Here is a 20,723-nt window from a genome sequence, read left to right as displayed (position 1 = left end):
ATCCAGGGTAAGTTAGCCGACTGGATTCAAAACCGGCTTGGAGTAAGGACTCAATGTGTAGATGTTCTGTTTGGTGGCTTAAGAGCAGTGGGGAATTGGGTCCAGTCTGGTTTGTTATCCACACTAACGATTTGCACAGCTATGTAGATAACGTCGTTAGTAAATTAGCAGATGACACCAACGTTGGTGGTGCAGTGGGCGGTGAGGAGGATGTCTGAGTTCTTGGTCAGTTGGGGAGGTGGGCCAAGGGATGGCAGGTGGTGTTTAACTACCTGCCTGGTCAACAGAGCAGCCGATGAGCTGGGAATGTTTCAGAACATCGGGTGGGAGGGGAAGACAGTGAGAATGTGGGAGAGGGGTGGGAGGGGAGGAAGGCAGTGTGATGGGGGTAACTAGAGACCCCATACCTGACCCCGCCAGGACCGCCACAGAAGGGGGCGGGAATGAGGCCATTCGGCTCATCGGCCTGTGCTGGCCCTTCCTGGAGGGTCGGAGAAGGGCTCTGGTTCATTGCCTGGTCGGGGTCAGGGGGTCGAGGCTCGAGGAATGGCAAGGTCGAGGGGTGAAGAAATCAAAGGGCAATGCGATTGGGGCAGAGGTCAAGAGGCAATGAGGTCAATGGGTGAAGAGGTCAAGGGCGGCATGGTTGAGGGGCAGGCCACAGTCAATGTGCGGTGAGGTCAAGGAGAAAAGGTCAAAGGGGTACGAGGTCAAAGGGCTATGAGGTCAAAGAGGTCAAGGTGCAACAAGGTCAATGGGCAACCAGGTCAAGGGACAGCAAGGTTCAAGGGCGAAACGGTCAAAGGGCAGTGACGTTTAAGGGCCAAGAGGTCATGGGGCGGTGAGGTCAAGGGGCAGCCACATTGACCCAGGGAGCGCAGCCTCGGAGGCAGCTCTGGGATGTCCACCACACACAGTGAGGGTAACGCCGGGGGCAACGCAATGCTGGCTTTCTTACTCCCAGAATTCAGTCACGGGAGAGGTGAAGTTGGTGAAGTTACAGCCGACACACAGCGAGAGGTTCTTCCTCAGCCGGTCCTCGATGCAGTGTTCAGTGTTCCAACTGTGGCCGCAGCGAGCCCAGGGCAGGTCGCTCTGGAAGGTCTGGAAGAGGTAGTAGATCCCCCAGGCGAGGATCACAATGTAGTAGACGTTCAACAGTGATACGATCACGACCGAGGCACAGCCGATCCCTGCGACACACACACAGCAAACCCATCAACACAGGGGAATGGCCCTGAACCACAACGTGCTGCCCCAACACCAGCCCTGAACCCCAACACCAGCCCTGAACCCCAACACCAGCCCTGAACCCCAACACCGGCCCTGGACCCCAACACCGGCCCTGAACCCCAGCATCGGCCCTGAACCCCAGCACCGGCCCTGAACCCCAGCACCGGCCCTGAACCCCAGCACCGGCCCTGGACCCCAGCACCGGCCCTGGACCCCAGCACCGGCCCTGAACCCCAGCACCGGCCCTGAACCCCAGCACCGGCCCTGAACCCCAGCACCGGCCCTGAACCCCAACACCGACCCTGAACCCCAACACCGACCCTGAACCCCAGCACTGGCCCTGAACCCCAATGTGCTGCCCAGCTCTGGAGCTGAACCCCAACACTGCCCCGTAATGCCAACGCTGCCCGTTACCTCAACATTTCCCCAAGAGTGGCAACTGTACTCTGTAACCTGAACCCCAGCAATGCCTTGTATCCCCTCCCCCCCCTCTCTCCCCATCCCTCCCCCTGAAGCTGTGGCCTGTGTCGGGCCCACCCACTCACCAGAGAAGAGGGGGCAGAGCTTCTGCCAGCAGGTGATGCCTCCCTGTGAAGTGTACTGACCCACAGCAACCTCCAGGAAAAACACCGGCAGTCCTCCACCGATCAGAAAGATAACATATGGGATAAGGAAAGCACCTGGAGAGGGAAGAGAGACGGATCACCAATGATACACATTTAATTACAGAATATAGATTTAGGGCCTTTAGAGATATAGCATGGAAACAGGTAGTTCAGCCCACTGAGACCGCACCGACCAGCGATCACCCCGTACACTAGCACTATCCAACACACGAGGGGCAATTTGCAATTTTTTACCAAAGCCAGTTAACCTACACGTCTTTGGAGTGTGGGAGGAAACAGGAGCACCCAGAATAAACCCACAGGGGTGAACATATAAACTCCGTTCAGTCAGCATCCGTAGTCAGGATCGAACTTGGGTCTCTGGCACTATGAGGCAGCGGCTCTACAGCTGCCAGCTTAGTGCCGCGTTAACACTGGCCAAGGGTTTGATACACAAACCCTGAATTAATGTCCAAACACTGGAGTGAGTGTGGAGGCAGAGTCACAGCAAAATGCAACATGGAAACAGGACGCAGGGCATTGTGCTCTGGCTGCTCCTTCATTCACCCACCACCGTCTGTGTGGAAAAAGTTGCCCCTCAGGTTCCGATTAAATCTTCCCCCTCTCACCTGAAACCTATGTCCTTTGGTCTTGTTTCCCCTACACTGGGTAAAAGGCTCTGTGCATTCACTCTATCTACACTCTGCACACAGGCCACACTCCCCACCATCAACTCCATAAACTGTTGTCCCTTTCCTTCTTCTCCCCGCTCCCGTCTGCCAGAAGGTACAGAAACTTGAAAGCACGCACCACCAGACTCAGGAACAGCTTCTTCCCTGCTTTAATCTGGCTTCTGAACGTTCCTTCCATGAGTTATCGCACTGTCTGATTCACCCCATTGCGGACACTGTCTCTGGAACTGATGCACTACAATGTTGAGAACCATATTCTGCACTCTGTATCTTCCCCTTTGCTCTGCATATTGTCCAACGTCCATACTGACCAACATGCTCCATCTAAGATAGTTGCATCTGCCCGCGTTTGGCCCATGTCTCTCTAAACCTTTCCTATCCATGTACCTGTTCAAAAATCTTTTAAATGTTGTTATAGCATCGTCTATAACTACCTCCCTCTGGCAAAAAAAATGTCCCCCAGATCCCTATTAAATCTTTTCCCTCTCACCTTAAACCAATACCCTCTGGTTCTTGATTTCCTCACTCTGGGTAAAAGACTGTGCATTCACCCCATCTATTCCCCTCATGATTTTATACACCCCTATGAGATCACCCCTCAGCCTCCTGAGAATAAAATCCTAGCCTGCACAATCTCTCCCTGTAGCTCAGGCCCTTGAGTCCTGACATCATTGTCATGGATCTCCTCTGCATTCTTTCCGGCTTATGACATCTTTCGTAAAAAGGCTTCGAGGGACATGGGCCAAATGTGGGCAGGTGGGGCCAGGTTTAGCTCTACAGAGAAGTGTATTGTCTTCACTTTGTTCTCGGTCATTCTTGTTCGGAAGGGGCAAGTTGGGCTGTGACTGTTCTGTATGACAGATGGCGGGACGACAGATGGCACAATGGGCTAAGTGTTCGTCTGGCAACTGGAAGGTAGCCGGTTCGAATCCCGCTTGGAGTGCATACTGTCGTTATGTCCTTGGGCAAGACACTTCACCCACCTTTGCCTGTGTGTGAATGTGTGTGAGTGATTGGTGGTGGTCGGAGGGGCCGTAGGCGCAGATTGGCAGCCACGCTTCCGTCAGTCTGCCCCAGGGCAGCTGTGGCTACAGAAGTAGCTTACCACCACCGAGTGTGACTGAGGAGTGAATGAATAATGCGATGTAAAGCGCCTTGAGTATTAGAAAGGCGCTATATAAATCCCATCCATTATTATTATGACTCTGTGACTCAGTGGGATATGGATCACGTGCAGGCAGGGGAGATCAGTTGAACCTGGCATCATATTGGGCACGGACACTGGGCCTTTTCCTGCGCCTCGCTGCTCCACTCCACGTCCCGAGTGCGGGTGGCTTCTGCAACCACCAACCCTTCACCTCTCCCTGCGCCCTGCCTGAGATAAAGGCGTTATCTGGCTTTGTTTGGGAACAGAATTAGCGTTGGACGCCTGTAGCTGGCGGAGGCCTCGCCTCAGCGGCGCCGCTGAGCGGCTGCCAGCCACATCAGCGTTATCACGGCGCACGCCGCGCGGAGCCACGGGAAGGTCACGTATGCACACGCTCTACCGTCTGTACCCTGACCCACAGCAACCGAGAGTTAAACTTCACTATGTTTTGTCTGCAGTCACTGCACTGTTAAACAGTATGATGTGATAAGCAAATGGAAGTAGGCCAGACACATACACAATACATTAAAAGTTCCTCTCCCAAAGGTATACAAATATATATTTAATTTGTTTTCCTATAAACTTAACCTTGAGTTCATTAAAGTCGGGGCTCAGGAAATGCTTTACAGAAATCCAAATGACTCACTTTCATCCCTGGAGCGCATAATCTTAACGGCAACAAACTCAGGGTCACTGTGCTCCGAGGAGGAGCCTCGACCCACAATTATTAACTACTTTTTATAACTTTCCATGGTTCTGTGCCGCAGAGTCTTTCTGCGAACTTTATTATCTTTTTGTTTTAAATCACAATAAAACAAAAAAAAACCTTTCTCTCCGATTCTCCCTGAAAACAAAAAAATTCAGAGCGAAAGGAAATGTTTTGTTGATGGAATCTAACACCAAGTTTGGTGATGTGTGCGTGAGAGACAGAGAGAGAGAGAGGGCCAGAGAGGGAGAGGGAGGAGGAGAGAGGGGGGGGAGTGGAGGGAGAGCGATGATAATATAAGCCTTTGTGTTGGGAGGATTTGTGTATTCAAAGGTACAAGTTGGCAACAATCGCTGAAGAGCCTGCTTCCAATGCTGTATCTCTACGCTAAACCTAATTAGGTCCTATATTCTTAAATGTCACCCACTTTCATGCAAATTCAATTCAAATAACCTGTATTTTAATATATAGCACCTACATTGCGTTTCCAAAGCTTCACATGCAGCCGAGGGAGCTCCCCCTAGTAGTGGGGTAACGCAGGAGCGGTGGGGGGGGGGGGCAGACACAGACTGCATGTGTGTGTCTGCGTAAGTGTGTATTTGTCTCTGCGTGTCTCTGTGCATCTGCATGTGTGTTTGTATCAGTGTGTCACTGTATGTGTCTCTATTTCTGTGTATATGCTTCTCCATGTGTGCATGCGTGTGTCTCTGTGTATGCATGTGGGTATGCGTACGTGTGCATGCGCCTTTGTGTATGTGAGTGCGTGTGTCTGTATTTCCGTGTGTGTGTGCGTCTCTGAATGCGTGTGCCTATGTGCACGTCTGTGTGTGTATCTGTGTGTGTGCGCGCACGCCTATGAGTGTGCGTGTGTGTATCTCTCTCTCTGTCACTACACTGCAAACCCCTTCCTCGGAGACCTGATTTCCCCACCCTGGGGCCCTCTCTGCACCTGGGGCAGGAGGGAACGGCGACAGCATCAGCCCCCTGCAGCCAGGCGGAGGGAGGGCGCGCTCCTATATTTAGCTGGCTACCCTTGCCGCTGCACTGTCAAGGACACAATGCCAGCTGCGTCGTCACTATGATGAGAGCCGGCAGCTCGGCACGCAGCTCACACGCACGTCACACTGCAACCTCCCCCCCCCCATCGCATGCCCCCATGCAGGGGTAACTGGGAAAGGGAACAGGGTGCGGGTCAGCCTCAGAGAAATGTGGAGAGGATGTGGAGACAGTCTGCACAGCCACGCATTCTGTGTCGCAGTAAACAACCTAAATGACTCATCGCTGCTCCAGGACGACTCATGCTGCGATTCCACACTTAGTTCAAATTAGAGAAACTGTGCGGAAACAGGCCCTTCAGCCCACTGAGTCGACCAGCGATCACCCTGTCTACAAACCTGCTCGTCTTTGGAGCGAGGGTGAAAACCGGAACACCCGAAGAAAACCGGGAGAACGTGCAAACTCCGTACAGACAGCGTTCGTAGTCAGGATCAAACCCGGGTCACTGGCGCTGTAAGGCCGCAGCTCTACCGCTGCGCCACCGTGCTGAGATGGGGACAGTAGTCAGACTGCTATATGATTGGCCTAACCAAGACCCAAGCTCAAATACAATGGACTGGATATTAAGAGACTCAGTTATACAGCATGGAAACAGGCCTTTCGGCCCAACTTGCCCATGTCAACCAAGCAAGATACTCCATCTACATTAGTCCCATCTACTTGTGTTTAGTCCATATATCTCTCTCAACCTTTCCTATCCATGTATCTGTCCAAATGACTTTCAAATATTGTTATAGTACCTGCCTCAATCACCTCCTCTGGCAGCTCATTTCATAAACCCGCCATCTCTGTGCGAAAAAGTTGCCCCTCAGGTTTCTATGAAATCATTCCCCTCTCACCTTAAATTTATGCCCTCTGGATCTTGATTCCCCTCCCCTGGGTATAAGATTCTGTATATTCACCTTATCTACACACAGAACAGTCTCCCCACCATCAACTCCATCTACACTTCACGCTGTGAACATAATCAAAGATGTCCCACCCCCGTCATTCCTTCTTCTCCCCACTCCCGTCCGGGCAGAGGTACAGAAGTTTGAAAGTGCGTACCACCAGACTCAGGAACAGCTTCTTCCCCTCTGTTAACAGGTTTCTGAATGGTCCTTCCATAAGCTAGGGCACTGTCCGATTCATCTCTACCCCATTGCGGACATTGGACTTTGTCTCTGGAACTAATGCGCTACAATGCTGAGAACTATATTCTGCACTCTGTATCTTCCCCTTTGCTCTTCCTATTGTACTTGAGTTTGAATCAATTGTATTTATGTATAGTACATCTGATCTATTTGGAAAGCATGCAAAACAAAGCTTTTCACTGTACCTCGATACACGTGACAATAAATAACCTAAACCACTTTATTTGCCCCTCAGCCTGCTAAATATAATAATCAATAATACTAAAAAACAAATAACAGTAATGTACCTCTTTGGAGACCCTTGGACTATCTTTAATCAGACTTTACCTTGCATTAAATAGTAAACCCTTCATCCTGTATCTGTGCGCTGTGGACGACTTGATTGTAATCATGTATAGTCTTTCCGCTGACTGCATAGCGCGCAACAAAAATAATTTCATGTGTACTGAGGTACAGGTGACAATAGTAATCTAACCTACACTAATGCGCAGAAGTGAAGAAGGCAGTGGGAGTCTGAGGGAAGTCTGCGCCCAGCAGACAAGTCAGTGTGTCTCTCCCCGCGCACAGGCTGGCCCTCATGTCAGCATGGACCGGTGGTGACTGGGAGTGGTGGCTCCGTCAGAATGTGGCCACATACTGGAGACACCGCCTCCCAAGGTCAACAGCCCTCAGTGTGATAAATCACTGCAGAATGAAAGGGGAGGGCGGTGGGGGAGCGGAGAGAGTGGTGTGGGGGGTGGGGGGGCAGAGAGGGGAGGGGTGAGAGAGAGGAGGGGGTGGGGGAGGAGAGAGAGTGGAGGGGGAGGGGAGGGGAGAGGCGAAGAGGAAACTTGTCCACAGGTTGGCACTTCTGTAGGCAGTGGGAGGTGGTGAGCAGAAAGCTGGTATGTGTGTGTGTGTGTGTGTGTGTGCGTAGGCCCCTATTGTGCCTCTGGGCTGTAACCTGAGACCAGGGCAGCACCAGCACTGTGTCAGGCATCAAGGCAGGTGGATGGAGTTTGTTCCAGTTTAATCAAGACCTCCCAATGACTTCACCCCTCACAGCGCAGGAGGCCGAGGGGAGATCTCATAGAGGTGTAAGTGTAAGCAGGGAAGATTGAGTTTGGCAATACAGCATGGAAGGAATGGAGAGTGGACCAGTGGCACAGAGGCACGGCCAATGATCGCTGCCTCCCAGCGCCAGAGACCCAGGTTCAATCCTGACTACGGGTGCTATCTGTATGGAGTTTGTACCCTGTGACCGCGTGGGTTTTCGCCGGGTGCTCCGGTTTCCACCCATGTCCCAAAGACGTGCAGGTTTGTAGGTTAAACCCGGCTAACCTATCGAAGGGTTGGCTTCGATAAAACTGTAAACTGCCTCTAATATGTAGGATAGTGCTAGTGGATGGGGTGATCGCGGGTCGGTGTGGACTCGCTGGGTCAAAGGGCTTGTTTCCACACTGTCAAAGACTAGAGGGCATAGCTTTCAGGCGAGAGGGGATGTGCGGGGCAAATTTTGTTTTTTTAACACAATGGGCAGTGGGGGGGGGGGGCCTGGAACACGCTGCCAGGGGTGGTGGTGGAGGCAGATACGATAGTGGCGTTTAGAGGCTTTTAGATAGGCACACGGATATGCAGGGAATCACGTGCAGGCAGAGATTGGCGTCATGTTGGGCACAGACATTGTGGGCCGAAGGGTCTGTTGCTGTGCTGGACTGTGCTGTGTTATGCGTATAGTTCCCCGGTCTGGGCCACAGCGGGGGAGGTGTATCTCAGATGACCGACCGCTCCTTTGTTTCGTGACAGGCAGTGCTGGGAGGGAGCTGGGAGTGGTTGCTGTCCACAGGAGATTAATAGCCGGCAGGATCCAAGTCCTGGTGTGCAGAATCAGGATCACGTGGTGGAGCTCCAGCCCATGGTGAAATGAGAACACCAGAGGCTGGTTGTGGGAGGAATGTTATCAAGCTGGAAATAGTAGAGAGGTTTACAAGGATGCTGCCAGGACTGGAGTGTCTTAGCTGCAGGGAGAGGTTGAGTAGGCTGGGACTCTTATTTCTTGGAGCGCAGGAGGATGGTGGGGGGATCGTGTAGAAATTTATGTTCAAAATCATGAGAGGAATAGATTGGGTAAACACAGTCTCTTGTCCAGAGTAGGGGAACCGAGAACAAGGTGATCTTATAGACGTGTATAAATCATGTGGAGTCCGGAGAGGGTGGGGTCAGCCGGACGGGGTCAGTTTGGCCGGAGGGGGTCTCATCCACTGCCCCAGCCATAGGTGCCGCTGGTCACCAGCTCAGACTTAGAAATCAATCCCTAATCATCTGCATGAACTGGATGGAAACTGCTGATGAATAAACCCGGAATCCAGTCCAGTCACACCGAGCTCAAGCGATGGGCTATCGGTGAGGATGGGTCTGTCGGTGTAGAACACTGGGGTACAGTGGAGACGGGTCTGTCTCTGTATAACACTGGGGTACAGCACTGGTGGGGACGGGTCTGTCGCTGTAATATTGTGTTCAGTTTGATCACACAAAAGCTATTGGATAGATGCCATTAAGCTGGAAAGAGTGCAGAAAATAGGAGGATGTTGCCAGGCCAGGCCTCAGCAACAGGGAGAGGTTGGGCAGGCTAGGATGTGCAGGATTTTTGGGCAGGCCTTGGAGTGCAGGATTTTTAGATATGCATAGAATCATGAGAGGAATAGAAAGTGGGAATACACAGTATTTTTCCCAGGGTAGGGGAATCAAGAACTCGAGGGCATATGTTTCAAGTCTAGGTGAATATTGGATTCTTCAAAACATTTCAGTCTGTGGCCCAAGTGCTGGTAAATTGGATTAGTGTAAGGGGAAGCTGAATAGTCAGCATTGACATGGTGGGCCATAGGGCTTTTGGTATATCATGCCACGTGTACCAAGATACAGCAACAAACTTGGTCTTTGTGTTATCTAGTCAAATCATCCCATACGCGAGTACAATCAAACCTCACACAAGTACAACAGGCAGTGCAAAGAAAAAAATGCCAGAGTGTGGAATATAGTGTTACAGTGTAATAGTGTTACAGTTACAGGGAAAAAGTGCAAGTCCACAATGCGGTAGGTTGGGAGATCGGGACTACACCCTAGCTTATGGGAAGTCTGATAACAGTGGGGAAGTAGCTGTTTCTCTCTTGTATGACTGTGCTACGACCAGAAGTGGCTCAGTGGTGCAGCGGGTAGAGCCGCTGCCTCACTGCGCCAGAGATCAGGGTTCGATCCTGACCTCGGGTGCAGCCTGTGCGGAAATTGCGCGTTCTCCCTGTGACCGCGTGGGTTTCCTCCGGGTGCTCCGGTTTCCTGTCACATCCGAGCGTGTAGGTTAATTAACACTATAATTAGCCCCTAGAGAGTATGGAGTGGATGAGAAAGTGGGATAACATAGACGAGAGTGAACGGGTGATCGGTGGGCCAAAGGGCCTGCTTCCACACTGTATCTCTAAACTAAACGAAACTATCCCGTGTTGAGTGTAAAAGTTGGGGCATGGTGAAATGGCTGCACAAGTTGGCGAGACCACACTTGGAGCACAATGGTTCTGGTTGCCCAGCGAGAGGAAGGATGTCCTTAAGTTGGAAAGGGTGCAGAAGAGATTCACCTGGATGTTACCTGGGCTTGAGACAAGGAACTGCAGATGCTGCTTTACACAAAAGGACACAAAATGCTGGAGTAACTCAGCAGGTCAAGCAGCATCTCTGCAGGACATGGATAGGCGACGTTTCGAGACGGAACCCTTCGTCAGATTGGACCTGCGACCTTGAGTTGCGGGGAGAGGTTGGATAGGCTGGGACCTTTTATCTTTGGTGTGTAAGAGGATGAGGGGTGACCATATTGAGGTGTACAGGATTATGAGGGGGCATGGATAAAGTGAACACACTGTCTTTTACCCAGAGTACAGGATTCTAAAACTAGAGGGCACAGGCTTAAAGTGAGAGGAAAGAGATTTAATAGGAACCTGAGGGGCAACTTTCTCCCCACAGAGGGTGGTGGGTGTATGGAACAAGCTGCCAGGGAAGGTAGTTGAGGGAGGTATTATAACAACTTGTCTGAATTAGGTGAACAGGCAGATAGGGGTTTCTGGACACAGTGAGATCCCATGATTAGTGAGTGAAACTGAAACAGGCACCGACACAGACACAGGGAGATTTGTCTCTTTCTCCCTCTTTGTCTTCCACCCCACATGCCCTGCTTCAAAACAGAGCTGCCAGCTCTCTCCGGGTAGGATAGAGGTGTTGGGGGTAAGTGTGTCAGCAGTGCCCTGGGTTGTCACCCTTGGAGACTGTACCCCAAGTCCCACTTCAACTTATGACCTTTGGGTCCGACTTAAAGAAATTTGGTCGTGTATATGTGGAAGTTGTCATCACGAGTCTGAACAAAGGGATGAAGAGGAAGTTGTGGTGGCTGATGTGTGATGGTGAGAGGAGAGGAGGCCTCATGTGAACAGCAGGGCGGAGATCAGATCCAGCAAGTGGAGACCCTCGGCTCGGCTGCCCCATACTCTGCTAATTAGTTGAGTTTAGTTTAGAGATACAGCGTGGAAATGGGCCCTTCAGCCGACCAAGTCCACGCCGACCAACAATCACCATCCTACACACTAGGGACAATTTACAGAAGCCAATCAACCTACAAACCTGCACGTGTTAGAAGTGTTGGAGGAAACTGGAGCATCTGGTGATAACCCACTCGGTCACAGGGAGAAGGTACAAACTCCGTACAGACAGCACCCGAGGTCAGGATCGAACCCAGGTCTCTGGCGCTGTGAGGCAGGGGCTCAACCCGCTGTGCCGCTGTTACTATGGACTAGGTTCCATTTTGCCTCGTTCTGCCCCTGCCTCGGGCGAGTCAAGTGTCAGGGGCCAGGGAAATATTTCTCACAGTATCTCTGCTCGACACAAGGTGGCCCTGATAAGTAACCACTGCTGTTTCAGCTGTTAGCAGGTTTGAAGTGCAGCACATCTGACACACACCTCGCACTGGATCTGAAGGCACAGGATCTGAAACTTGAAAGCAGCCAAAAGAGTAGGAAAAAAAACGAGCTTAAAGTTCAGCATTGCATCAAAAACAGAGGCACGCGCTTCAAGGAAACTCTGACTGTGCCAGATATGTCGAGCATGATGATTCAAAGTCTGATGTTGGGTCACAGTGGTTCCAGGAACACGAGGGGCAGGGATGAAGTGACTACTCACAGGGTAGAGGATTCTACAACTAGACGGTACAGGCTTAAGGTAGATGGGGAGAGATTTATAATAGGAACCTGAGCGGCAATGTGTAGTCTGTATCTGGAACGAGCTGTCAAAGGAAGCTATAGAGGCGGAGGGTGGTGGCTATACGGATATGAGCTGCCGGAGGAGGTAGTTGAGGCAGGTACTATAACAATGAAAAGACGGACAAATACATGGATAGGAAAGGTTTAGAGGGATAAGGGCCAAATGCAGGCATTCGGGACTAACTTAGATGGTTCACCAGGATGTTACCTGGGCTTGTGGGCTTGAGTTACTGGGAGAGGTTGGATAGGCTGGGACTTCTTTCATTGGAGCGTAGGAGGCCGAGGGATGACCTTATTGAGGTGTACAAGACCATGAGGGACACAGATAAAGTGAATGCTCACAGTCTTTTTCCCAGGGGAGAGGATTCTAAAATTAGAGGGCACAGGATTAAGGTGAGAGGGGAGAGATTTAAGAGGGGCCTCAGGGGCAACTTTTTCCACTTGAGGGTAGTCCGTATCTGGAACGAGCTGCCAGAGGAAGCTGTGGAAACGGATACAGTTGTGGTTTTTAAAAGACATTTGGACAGATATATGGATAGGAAGGGTTTAGCCTGTTAATGCAGAATGCCAACCTGGTCGACATGGACAAGGTGGGCTGAAGGGTCTGTTTCTATGCTGTACGGCTCTGTGTCTTCATGAGACAGAAGTGGGAGAGCGTGTGGTGGTGTGAACAGAGGCAGCGAGGGGGTTGGGGGAAGAGGTGCGGAGATGGCGTCGACCACGTGCGTTACCAGAGGAAGGAAGCTCAGCTTGAGAGAGTGACGTAGGGAGCGGTGGGACGTTTCACAGAGCACCCACTCTGTGAGCGATAACAAAGTGGATGCACAAACTGGCAAGGCAGCAGCCAAGCAAACAGGAGTGGTGGGGACAGAAGATGCCCTTCATCCCTCACAGCATGGAGCAGGTGTGTAGTGTTGAAGAGATACGTCACTCGCTTGAACACTACACCACACTAACCTCAGCCACTACCATCTTCAATGGAGGCACCAGGAACTGCAGATGCGACAAAAGACAGAAAGTGCTGGAGGAACTCAGCGGGTCAGGCAGCATTTCTGGAGAAAACGGCGACGTTTCAGGTCGGGTCCCTTCTTCAGATGATTTACTACGGAGTGTGTCTCTGTCGGACGGTCTCGACCTGATACATCACCTATTCCTTTGATGCTGCCTGACCCACCGAGGCACTGCACTCTGCATCTTCCCCTTTGCTCTACACATTGTACTTGAGTTTGGCTTGATGTATTTATCTAGAGTATAATCTGATCTGATTGGATAGCATGCAAAGCCTTTCAATGTACCTCGGTACCAGTGACAATAAAAAACGAATTATTCATTCATTGTATTAGTGATTATTATATATTTATCTGTGTGTTACTGTGTTTACAGGCCTGTTAAACTGCAACTAGCAAGAGTTTCATTGTTGTGTTGCCAGTACATATGACAATTAAACACTTGACTCTTGGAAGGCACTGTTTACATGTCTGTGGGTCTGTGATTAGATCACACAATGCCCCGTATCACTCAACGATATCGAACCAGAGGAGAAAGTGCAAACAGGATTTTGATGGATTTCCCACATCTTTTCCTCCAGGAAGGTTAATGTTCAGCAGACTGATAGCGTGGATGCAATCAGCAAAAGACAGTGCTGGAAGAACTCGGTGGGTCAGGTAGCATTTGCATTATGAAGGTTCTCAACCCATTCCTTCTCTCCAGAGATGCTGCCTGACCCACTCAAAGCGGAGTTACTCCAGCTTTTTGTGTCTATTTGCACTTTAAATGCAGGCAAATGGGACTAGCCCAGAATGCCTCTTGTCAAGGGCCTGTTTCCATGCTGTACAGCTCTATTTGCTCCCTGGCCATGATGGACATGGATGGATGCCACCCCTGCCCGGTTGGGGAGGAGTTAGAGGGTGTGGGTTCTTCAGGTCAGGGACTGGAGGTTGTGGGGGGAGAGAGAGGTCACCACCAACTCAGTCACATGGGGGGGGGGGGTCATTGGTGACCATGGTAACCCTCCCATGAACCAATATGGCCACCAGTGATCCAATGTGGAACTCAGCAGGAATTTCTTCACACAAAGCCACTGCGTTAGAGCAGCAGAGAGGCCCAAGGGGGGTGGAGGCCCAAGGAACTGCAGACGCTGGAATCCTGAGCAAAACACACAATGCTGGAGGTACTCAACGGGACAGACAGCATCTGTGGAGGGAATGGACAAGCGACATTTCGGGTCGGGACCCTTCTTCAGAGTGATGGAGTAGGGGGAGAGAAAGCTGGGAAAGAGAGGTGGGGCGGGACAAAGCCTGGCGAGTGATAGGTGGATACAGGTGAGGGGGTGATTAGCAGATGGGTGGAGTAGGTGGCAAAGGCTGGAGGTGAAAAGGAGACAAAAGGGTGTCAGATAAGGAGAGGGGTGAAATGTATAGCAGGAGGGAGGGTGGGATATGGGTGGAAGAGAATGGCGGGACGAAGTGGGGGATACAAGGGGAATCGGGGATGGGAGATAAGTGTGCAGAGAGGAAAGGAGCAGGGTGATTGGGGGTGGGGGATGATGGGAAATATTGGGGTGGTACAGTGGCGCAGCTGGTAGAGCTGCTGCCTCACGTTGGCTGAGATCCGGGTTCGATCCGGACCTTGGATGCTGTCCGTGTGGAGGTTGCATGTTCTTCCTGTGACCGTATGGGTTTCTTCCAGGTACTTTGGTTTGTTCCCACATCCCAAAGATGCGCAAGTATGCAGGTTAATTGGACCTCTGTAAATTGCCCCTAGTGTGTAGGGAGTGGATAAGAAAGTGGAATAACATGTGAACGGGTGACCAATGGTGGGCATGGGACTCGGTGGGCCGAAGGGCCCGTTTCCTTGCTTTATCTCTAAACTAAAAATGTGATTCCAGCATCTGCAGTTCCTTGTGTGTCCATGGATACAGTGAGGTTATTTGGACGAGCTTGGTTGCAAAGACATTGTCTGGCCAGCTGAGTTGCTCCAGCACTTTGTGATTTGCACAAGGAGAATGTTGGGAGTGATGAGGAGGGGAGAGGGAGGGGGAGGTGGAGTAGAGGATTGCTGGCACAGAGGGCCTGGGTTTGCGGCGTCTAGTCAGGCATTGAGGTGTGAGGTTTGCATTTAAATGCAAGGGGGAAATATCCAATTAATGGCATGACCCTTAGCAGCATTGATGTACAGAGAAATCTTGGGGTCAAGTCCATAACTCCCTGAAAGTGGCAACACAAGTAGATAGAGCGGCAAAGAGGGCTTGCTTTCATAGGTCGGGGCATTTAATATAGGAATCAGGAAGTTATGATGCAGTTTTATTAGACTTATGGTCAGGCTACATGGAGTATTGCGTGCAGGAAGGATGTGGGGGCTTTGGAAAAGGTGCAGAGGTTTACCAGAACAATGAGGAGATTTCGCAGTGGAGCGGACAGAATGTGTAGGAAAGAAGGTAGACACAAAATGCTGGAGTAACTCAGCGGGACAGGCCGCATCTCTGGAGAGAAGGAAAGGGCGACGTTTCGGGTCGAGAACAATGACTGGATTAGTGAGTATTAGCTACAGGGAGAGATCAAACAGACTTGGATTGTTTTCTCTGCAATGCCGGAGGTTGTGGGGAGATCTAAGGGAGGTTGTGATAGAAGTATCTAAAATGATGAGGGGCAGAGATAGGGTAAACAGTCAGAATCTTTTTTCCCCCAGGGTGGAAAAATCAAATATTAGTGGGCATAGCCTTAAGGTGAGAGGGGAAAGGTTTAAAGGAGATGTGCAGGGCAATTTTTATTTTTACACAAAAGAGGGTGGAGAATGCTTGGAATGAGCTGCCAGGGGTGGTGGTGGAGGCAGATACGATGGTAGCTTTTAAGAGACTTTTGGATAGGCACATGGCTATGCAGGGAATGGAGGGATATGGATCATGTATAGGCAGATGGAGATGGTCTTGCCATCATGTTTGGCACATTGTGGGCCGAAGGGCCTGATCCTGTGCTGAAGGGTTTCGGCCCGAAACGTCGCCTATTTCTTTCGCTCCATAGATGCTGCTGCACCCGCTGAGTTTCCCCAGCAATTTTGTGTACCCTGTACAGTTCTCTGTTCTATTACTTGAAAGTGGAGAATTTACTGCCCATACTGTTAGGTTGTAAGGCACAAGTGGGGCAGCACGGTGGTGCAGCGGTAGAGTTACTGCCTCAGCACCAGACACCAGTGTTCGATCCCGGCTACGGACGCAGTCTGTCCGGTGTGTTTGTACGTTATCCCTGTGACCACGTGGGTCTTCTCCGGTTGCTCTTGTTTCCTTCCACACTCCAAATACGTACAGGTCTGCGGGTTAATTGGCTTCGGTAAAAATTGTAAATTGTCCCTAATGTGAGGGACCGTGTTATGTGCGGAGATCACCGGTCGGCACGGACTGGGAGATACACAAGAGGGTAGCAGAGATTCAGGAAGCTTCTGTTCCGCTGCCAGGTGAGTCACAGCAAGATGTGCACATCTGTAACACCCTGTTTTCCCCCACATGGCCAATGCAAATCATGTTGTGTAACAGCCATCAACTCCCATCAAAATTGCTGTACTCATTAACCAGGTGTGAGGATCAGCGATGGGACACACACCAAGGCCACAGGGACACAGCAACAAGCCAAAGACAGTTACTAATCCCGCTTTAGTATTAAGGCCACAGCTCCCCGACTGTGTCAGGCTGGGTGTTGGAGCGAAGGGCTGCGGGCAGAGAGGGTTGGTTCTGCCTCACTTTACCAGCTAGGGATCAAACGGGGCCCCAGTGCTGGACCATTAACCCAGAGAACGACACAGAATGCAACGGGCCAGGCAGCATCTCTGGAGGACACTGGTAGAGTCATACAGCAGAGCAACAGGCCCTTCGGCCCAACTCGTCCATGCCAACCAAGATGCCCCATCTAAGCTAGTCTAATTTACTGCAGAAAAAGTCTGAAGAAGGGTCCCGACCCAAAAGGTCACCTATCCATGTTTTCCAGTGGTGCTGCCTGACCCGGAGTTACTCCAGCACTTTGTATCTCCCTTTGGTATGAGCCAGCACCTGCAGTTCCCTTTTATTACATTCTCATTTGCCTGCATTTGTCCCATATCCCTCTAAACCTTTTCTATCCATGCATTGACCAAATGTCGTTTAAATGTTGTGTACCTCCTCTGGCAGCTCGTACCATATACCCATCACCCTCTGTGTGAAAAGATTGCCTCTCAGATTCCTATTAAACCTTTCTCCTCTCACCTTAAACCCATGTCCTCTGGGCTTTGATTCCTCTAACAGGTTTAAACCTTCTTCTGAAGATGGTTTAAACCTGTTCTGGAGAGATGCTGTCTGACCAGCTGAGTTACTCCAGCACCATATGTCTCTTCCTGTAAACCAGCGGCTGCTGTTCCTTGTGTCCACTTATTAAACTAGAGTCTCGTCACTCTTGGTAGATATCCAAGGAGATTTTATGGAACAAATTAAATGTCAACAAGAATTGGAGGCTGCCTGTGATACAATCACCACAGCCATATAAAGGCAGAACAAAGGCCATCCACCCTCTCTCCCGCTCCCTGGTGGTGAGACTGTTGCCTGACCAAGGCATGGGACCTCCTGGATGAGGACAATGCTTACCTCCACCATTTTTGTAGCAGAGATAGGGGAATCTCCAGACGTTGCCCAGTCCGATGAAGCCTCCAGCCACTGATAGAATGAAATCAAGCTTGTTGGCCCACTTCTCGCGCTGCACCTTGCCATCGGCTTCGTCCTCGGGTCTGGTCCCAGGACTCTTCCCAGGGGAGGGCTTCAGGGTGTCTTTGTGAAAATCTTTTAAGCAATGCATCTTTTCACCCCGGGCCATTCCTGAGCACGGACACACATGATGCAGCCCAGACACGGAGGCACACGGACAGAAACACGCACCACACAGAATCACACACACACACACACACACAGAATCACACACACACACAGAATCACACACACACACACACACACACACACACACAGAATCACACACACACACACACAGAATCACACACACATACAGAATCACACACACACACACAGAATCACACACACAGAATCACACACACACACAGACAGAGGAGAATAAAAATAAAGGTCTCAATCAGTCTTGTTAATGGCATCGGCCACACATACAGCTCCCATAGTGATCGCTGCCCCGCCAATCACACAAGGTCACCGGATCAATGCGCTCCCTTCCTCCTCCCCCCCCCCCCCCCCCCCCCCCCCCCCCTTCACCCATCTCACCACCCCTGTATTCTCCCCACCCCCTGCGAGGGGACCCTACCCCTGGGGGTGGGCATGTTTCCTCGCCGGGTACCGGCCTCCGATCCACCCCCTTCTGTACCCACCCCCCTCCCTCCGGCAAAACCCTTCCCCACCCTCTCCTCTCCCCTCCCCTCCCCTCCCCCTGAAGCCATCCATTCAATGCAACCTTAACGCCGTTTTATTTTTTCTCCCTTTGTTCTTTAAATTTAATTTGTTTAAATTTTTTTTTTTAATATTTTTTTTTTTTTTTAATAGCCACAATATTCGCTCCGGGGGCAATGATACATACAGAGTGGGTTCAGGACTCCGGGAAAAACGCCCCTTACACGCTCCAATACACTTGTCCAGCTTCTGTTTGGGAGAACAACAAAAATAGACAAGGAACAAAAAAGAGAAAGAGGGAGAGGGGGAGAGAGACAGAGAGAAAGAGAGAGAGAAAGAGAGAGCAGCAACGGGGGTAGGAGGAGCAGGCACCCGCAAATAATCTCCCCAAAATAGAACGATCCTTTTTTTTTAATTCGATGATTTTGGAGACGGAAGGGAGAGAATTAAAACCCCCTTTTAACATCTTTAAACTGTAAGGAGTGTTCAGCTCATGAACAGAGGACATTGCCTGCCTTGACCCCTGTGTCTTTGTTCAAAGGCTCGGCAGTTCCTCTGCTCAATTGGCTAAAATATGAATATCTAGATTACATTTTTTTTAATGTAACACTATCCTGATGTTAGAATCGAGGATTTTTTTGTGTTTTTTTTAATATATAAAAATCCCCCCCGTACAGTTTCTCCTCCCGCCCGCCGGAATCTATTTTACTCCCTTTATTTCAGACAATTAAAAGTCATTCCTATTATTTTTTTCTCAATTGGAAAAGAGCCCTTGCCCAAAGGTTGTATGTGAAATATCGTGGATTACCTGTAGCTGGGGTGGGGGGAGTGGGGAGGTTGTTTGCGGCTCCTCGTTCAGTTGTTCACAGATCCCTCTGTTAGCTCACAAAATGAATCCCGCTTTGGAAACTGATTTTCATTTATAAGGCTCGCTAACTGTCCCTCCTCGTCGCTCGCTCGCTCAGCAACCTCATGTCTATGAGTGGAAAAAACCCAAAACCAGCTTCCTCTCTGCGTAAGGACGTAGATTGGCAAATCGAGAGAGAGAGGGGAGAGTGTGGGGGGGAGTGTGAGTGAGAGAGAGAGAGAGGGGGGGGGGGGGGGGGGGGGGGGGGAGGAGGAGGAGGAAGGAGAGAGAGGGAGGAGAGAGGCGAGAGGGGGGAGGAGGGGAGGAGAGAAGCAGAGAGACAAGCAAAGATCCGTTATAAGATCTTTGGACACAAGCGTGCAGACAGAAGCAAAGACAGAAGAGGGAGGCGGATGCCTCTCTCTGTATCTCTCACACACTCACTGTACATTTCTCCCCCCGCTACATCGTCGCTTTCTTTTTCAATTTGACTTTGCCGGCGTTTGCTGCTCGTGTTGTGGAGACTGGCTCTTCGAACCGGCGGTACACAGCCCCCTACCCTGGGGGATTTCAACAACCTTCCCGCGGCCACACTCTCCCCCTAACCTGGGACATGACATCTCTCCACCCTGGAGTGTCACACTGCCCCTACACACTGCCCCTACCCTGGAGGGGGGGGGGGGGGGGGGGTGATTACATCCCTTGACCATGGGGGTCTCTAAGACCCTCCACCCTGGGTCCTTACATCCCCTTCCTATGGGTCTATGCAACCACTACCCTACACACTGCCCAACCCCTGGGGCGATCACACCCTGAGGTGCCCATACAGACTCCCATCCTGTGGATTCAACCCCCTCCCCCCTCGTTCCCCTTGGGCTAAACCCCCCACTCCTGGGGGTCCGTCCAGGATCTACACTATGGGGAGAGGGGGAGGAGTGGGTGGGTTGAGGGGGTAGAGGGGAGGGTGAGGAAAGAGGAGGAGGTGGGGGTTGCCGGGGCAGGTTGTGCCTTCCATCCACCGAGTCCGCTGCCTGTCGGCGCCGACGGGGTTAAGGTCTCGGTATAAATATACGCGCTGGTCGGCGGTCCGCGCCGCGTCTAATGCGACCGCTAACAGGTTTATGCAAAGCCTGTATTACTGGGGGGGGGAGAGAGAGGACTCACAGAGCCGGCTAGGCTAGGCTCCGGCCGCCAGTCTCTGCCTTCACCCATTTTGTGAAGAGCTGCCTCCCATTTTATGACTGGTTGCTTCCCTCTGCAGCGGCCTACACCTGCCTGCCCCCAGACACTGACTATCCTCTCCCTCACTCACTCCCTCACTCAGCCACCCCGGCCAGCACCGCAGATTGTCCGGGGGGCCGGGGAGTAGGGAGTGGGTTAAGGGGGAGTGAGGGGTAGGGGCAAGGGTGGGGATGGTCTGGGGCATTTGGGGGAAGGGAGGGAGGGAGGAGTTGGGCAAGATTGATGATGGTGTTGACCTCTGGGCACTGGAGGGGGGAAGTCAGGGGAGGGGGTTGCAGGGGCAGTCATGGGGCAACAACCTGGCGGTGACCCACATACCACAATCAATGAGGATAGGTGACAACACCTCCTCCACAATAATTCTCAACACAGGTGCCCTGCAAGGATGCGTTTTCAATTCCCTTCCATATTCCCTATAC

The 20,723-nt window shown here is 51.3% G+C and overlaps 1 protein-coding gene across 2 annotated transcripts in view; it reads right to left on the bottom strand.

The window, feature by feature from the left end:
* slc6a6 (solute carrier family 6 member 6) overlaps positions 1-19,274 on the bottom strand; it is a 36,959-nt gene extending 17,685 nt beyond the window's left edge. The window contains exons 1-5 of one of the 2 annotated variants that reach the window (XM_033036945.1): positions 19,024-19,273; positions 18,403-18,464; positions 17,454-17,681; positions 1,779-1,913; positions 959-1,193 (exon numbers count right to left, since the gene is read on the bottom strand). In XM_033036945.1, the coding sequence (XP_032892836.1) occupies positions 959-1,193; positions 1,779-1,913; positions 17,454-17,679 (596 nt within the window). In that variant the 5' untranslated portion in view covers positions 17,680-17,681; positions 18,403-18,464; positions 19,024-19,273. Of the gene's footprint in view, positions 1-958; positions 1,194-1,778; positions 1,914-17,453; positions 17,682-18,402; positions 18,465-19,023 lie in introns of both variants that reach the window. The other variant, XM_033036946.1, reaches the window with a different exon arrangement.
* Between the last annotated feature and the right edge of the window lie 1,449 nt (positions 19,275-20,723).

The sequence above is a fragment of the Amblyraja radiata genome, chromosome 18 (assembly GCF_010909765.2).
Source record: "Amblyraja radiata isolate CabotCenter1 chromosome 18, sAmbRad1.1.pri, whole genome shotgun sequence".
Taxonomy (NCBI): domain Eukaryota; kingdom Metazoa; phylum Chordata; class Chondrichthyes; order Rajiformes; family Rajidae; genus Amblyraja; species Amblyraja radiata.
This window is presented reverse-complemented; position numbering and strand designations above follow the sequence as displayed.